Raw genomic sequence first — 4,698 nt, 5'->3', positions numbered from 1 at the left:
TTTTTTTTCATTTGCAGCGCGTTGAGCTCTCTCGGCCACCGTAGTAATTCATCTTTTTAAATGAAACTTAGGAGACACAATCACTTAATTTCAAGGGCCAAAAAGGTCTGTATTATCAATACCATGCCAATTTAGGAAGCATCTCACACTGAAGTCATTTTCAAAGCAAGCAACTTTCTGTTGGTCAATGTGAATCCACATTGCAAAATCTGTGTGGAGAATTAATTCGTCCTCGCATGCAATTCGTGATTGCGTGGATTCCTATTGAAATGACTGGATTACGGCCATTAAAATTGGCCAAACAACAGCAAATGTAACCATACCTTAACACTAAAAATGGGTCATCAACCATACCTACAAAAGTAACTTTTTTTTTTTAAGATTTATTTTTGCCATTTTGCCTTTATTAAGATAGGACAGTGTAGAGTATACAGGAAGTGAAGTGGGAGAGAGAGGGTGGTGGGATTGGGAAAGGTCCTCGAGCCGGGATTCGAACTCGAGACGCCCACAATGCAACGCTGTTATATGTACAAGTAACTTTTCTAAAAGTCTTAATACGAACGTAAAAATAATTTCATTTATTTCTATGAAAGTACTAAACTACAAAAGTTAGTTTACATGTTAAGGTGCAGTCACATTTACCATTGTTTGGTGAGTTTCTACGGGTGAATTCCTTCCATTTCAATAGGAATCAACAGCATTGGGAATTTCGTGTGTGGATGAAAGTTTTTGCATTGAGTTAAGTGGGTCGTGCAGAATCACGTTGACCAAAAGTTAGCTGCTTGGTGTGACTTTTGTGTGAGCTGTGTTTCATATATCGCTACACTACTGACAAATAAACTGACCTTTTCACAGGGAAAACACAGAAGTCACTTTCAAACCAAGCAGCTTTGCATTGGTTAACTCAGCGAATCCACGTATCCAAATAGAACCAGTTGCGAAATCTGTGTGGAGAGAGCTTTCATTCTAACACAAAATTCAAGATCACGTGGAATCCTTTTGAAATTACTGGATTTCGAAAATTCACCAAACATTAGTAAATGTAACTGCACCTAAAAACCTACTTTTACAATGTCTTGTAAAAAACTTATTGAACTGTCCAATTGTTGATGGAACGAACTGTCAATGACAGGACCAAAATCTTTCGAATAATCTCATTAGAAACATCTTCATTTGTTTTTCGAAGTCTTACAGGTTTGGAACACCATAAGGATGAGTAATTGATACTAGTGTTGGGCGATATACTCAATTTTCATATCGTCCTATCGTCAGCCTGTGAGATCGCCGATACACGATATTACGATAGTTTCATTGCTGGAAAGTCAACCGACTCCAGCGTAAGGCTAAAAACAGCCTTTTTAATGTGACTGAATTTGTATTTAACATGATAACAATTCAATAGAAATATTGTAAGTTACTAATTAGAATGCTTATATTTCCTCAGTTATTCAAAAGCATCTACAGAAAACGAGCAAAGAACATTTACATTACCAAAGAACATCATCACAAGCTCAGTCTAGCGCGAGTTTATGCACTTTAAAATACACTCCCGTTAAAATCAGTGAAGCTATCTACACTGTATGATGAACAAATCTCTTATACTTCCATCGCACGTACATCTGCACTTTGTTGTTTATGATGAAAGAATTTGCGAGTCAGAATTCAGTCAGCGTGCGCTGAACAACGAAACTCCGCTGTTTCAACAATGACTCATCTGAACACCTCTGATTGGCCATTGCATTCATAAGCATAACATAATCGTGTGTGATTGGTTAAAACACTGTTAAAACGCGGAAAAAGAAATATAATGGAAAAAATAAGCCCTAATATTAATTAGTATTACTAATCTGATAATAATAATAATTCTAATAATAATAATCGTCTTGCTATCGTCAGTGGCATTAGCCACAGGCGATATCTCTGACTATCGTCGATACACGATACTATCGTCTATCGGCACAACCCTAAATGATGCAGAATTTTAGTTTTTGGGTGAACTTTCACTTTAAAGTTATCATCATATCTTGGGTTTTGAGAATCTAGAGATGTTAAGCTAGTCGTGTGTGACCGAGGGGGGATGGAGGAAGGGTGGGGTTCCCAGACAGCAGTGAGCTAATGTGCAGTAATGCTTGGTTACAAATGTAAACACATGCCTATACTTTAATCATTACAGAGATGTTGGCCCACAAGCCACATGTTTTGACCTACAACCACATAGAAGCACAATCCAGCACACTTTTGTGAAATTGTGATGTAAGGTATAAAAAAACCCTTTGCGCTGGATCAAGAATAATAAATGGCAGTATCTCTACTGACACTAACCAGGTGTCAGGCTGATTCTGGCACGTGTTGCGTAACAATCCATTTACACTTTCTCTAGCATGCAGCACCTTTGAGAAATGATCTGACTGAAAAAGGAAAGGTTTTTCATATTTAGACACTCCGAAACCTTTAACCTTATTCAACCCGAGCAATCAAAGTTTAATTCTTGTTAAGACGTCTTTGAATACAATCCAAAAAAAGATCATCTTATCTTATCACAAAGAATTTTAACAGCTCTGTCACGCAGTTTGGGGAGTAAAAGGGTGTGTTCAGACAGAAAAAGCCTTCTGATGTTTCCGAACTTGAAGTTATAACCGACCTGTTTTTGTCTTTTCCCTTTGTTTTCTCCACAGCAAAAGAAGACGTACCTGGAGCGCAGTGTTAAAGATGCAGAGGACAACATCAGAGAGATGCTGATGTCCAGGAGGGCCCAGTAAAACGCGCTCACACCCATCTACACACACACACACAAAAATACCTTCTCCATCACCTTTGTACACCGTGCCCTTAGTTTGAACATGCTTTTGCATGTATTCGAGAATACTCGTGACCGCCGAGCTAGTGGGAGTCATTTGCCAGCTGAACACAGGAAGTTTATTTAGGTTAATAGTTAAAAATGAATGTACTGTTGACCGTCTGTCTAATACTGATTTGTGTGATCTCTGACTGAGTATTCTGTAAGGCTTTTTAAGTTATTGATTGTTTTGTTCGACTGTTCTTTTTTTCTATGGTTTTGTAATCATACAAAACATTTTTTTATGTAAGCAGGTGTTAACATGGTAATAAAGGTGACTGTTTAAAGACAAATCTGTGTGTCATAGAGGCCGCAGACGGTAATTTAGATATGATCTGAATGATTTGGTACTTCATTGCTGTGTGTTTTTGGGATTGCTGTTTGTGTTTGTGCCTCTACGTCACTGGTTTCCTGTCAGTCCCTCTGGGCATCCTCTTTCCCCCCTCGTCTCGTCTCTGTGTCTCCTTTCTTGTGTTCTTCTGATCCTAGGCTGATCTCCGAGAGAAATTTGTTGCATAAGCCTGTGAAAATGTGTCTTTCGGGCAACAGCCTTGAAACTGGAAAGGATAATTTCCCCAGACTTCTGCTTAAATCTTCTCCAGACAGCCTTTCCTGTGTCTTTCCTGTGTGCCGGCCTGCGTCTCATTCATTCATGATGCAGATGTGTGTCTGCTTGATATCCTACTTCCTCAGAAGACAATGAATTGCATAAATAAAGGAATAGAGAATCTTTCTAAATGTGAAGATTTGTAATTGATGAGGTCATTGTTATGCCACCCAATGAGGTTTTAGTTTTGGATCAGTGTTTGGACCTAATGTTTACATGGCGCTCTTGACTACTTCATTTTGATCAGTCAGTCGCAGCATTCTGCTGAAAAATATGTATATATTAAAGGTGGGGTATGTATTTTTTCAAAAACGCTTTAGAAAACTGAGTCGGGCCGAGTGCCAAAACAAACTTGTAGCCAATCAGCAGTAAGGGGCGTGTCTACTCATGATGTGGAGGAGAGAACGCTCAGTGCACAAGACGGACATTAGCCGAGCCGAGCGACAAAAGAGAGCTAGAGATGGCGGATAAAAAACAAAGAGGAAAACGTCTGCAGAACAAAAGAAGGCTTACGATAAGGCAAGAAGTAGGACCCGTGTAAATATCGGATCAGCTTTCCAGCGCTGGAGAGAACTCAAGGAGGGGGAAGGCCTGCGATCGGATGCCGAGGTTGCTATGTTTCTTCTCGATAGGTGAGTAACATTGGTTTTGCTTTGTTTCACAGAACTAATATATGCTGTTAAAACAATATATGCACGTTAAAACACACAGTACTACCAAAACACATTCGACCTGCATTACCATAGTAACACACATTGCTTTCACTTATTGATGACATCATACCCTCGGCCGGCTGGCACAGCAGATAATGCCATAATTGTTGCCTGGGTTGCGTACGTATGTGTGGGGCGGAGCTATCAAAATAGGGGCGACACCCTTTTGGGGAAGGGGCGTGTTTGTTTTGGTGATTTGAAATATCAACATTGGCTACCAGAAATCACTTACCCCACCTTTAAGTGTTGTATATTATGTATATTAAGTGCATTTATGTGCAGCTTAAGTTTGTCTTCAGTCAGACTAACGCAGTAGTTTGTCTTTTTATTAGTGCTATTTTAGTATTATTTATATACAATTGTAGTTTCTATTAGTATTTTCAATTACCTTTTTAGATTTTCAGTTTTGTTTAGTAATTTTATGTGCTTTTGTCATTTTTATTATTATATATTTTTTTATATAAATATTTCTATATCCACCTTCTATATTACCTTCCGTAAGAGTCAAGTCAAGTCAAGTCACCTTTATTTATATAGCGCTT

General features: G+C 38.6%; 1 protein-coding gene across 1 annotated transcript in view; it reads left to right on the top strand.

Annotated features, from left to right (window-relative positions):
* Window positions 1-3,129, top strand: part of LOC107693865 (prefoldin subunit 1-like) — a 24,351-nt gene extending 21,222 nt beyond the window's left edge. The window contains exon 4 of the mRNA XM_016493404.1: window positions 2,676-3,129. Coding sequence (XP_016348890.1) covers window positions 2,676-2,759 — 84 coding nt within the window. The 3' untranslated portion in view covers window positions 2,760-3,129. The remainder of the gene's footprint in view (window positions 1-2,675) is intronic.
* The last annotated feature ends 1,569 nt before the right edge of the window (window positions 3,130-4,698 follow it).

This window comes from Sinocyclocheilus anshuiensis, unplaced genomic scaffold (assembly GCF_001515605.1).
Source record: "Sinocyclocheilus anshuiensis isolate Anshui unplaced genomic scaffold, SAMN03320099.WGS_v1.1 scaffold817, whole genome shotgun sequence".
NCBI lineage: Eukaryota > Metazoa > Chordata > Actinopteri > Cypriniformes > Cyprinidae > Sinocyclocheilus > Sinocyclocheilus anshuiensis.
Note: the sequence above shows the minus strand (reverse complement) of the source record. Positions and strands in the feature narration are given on the sequence as shown.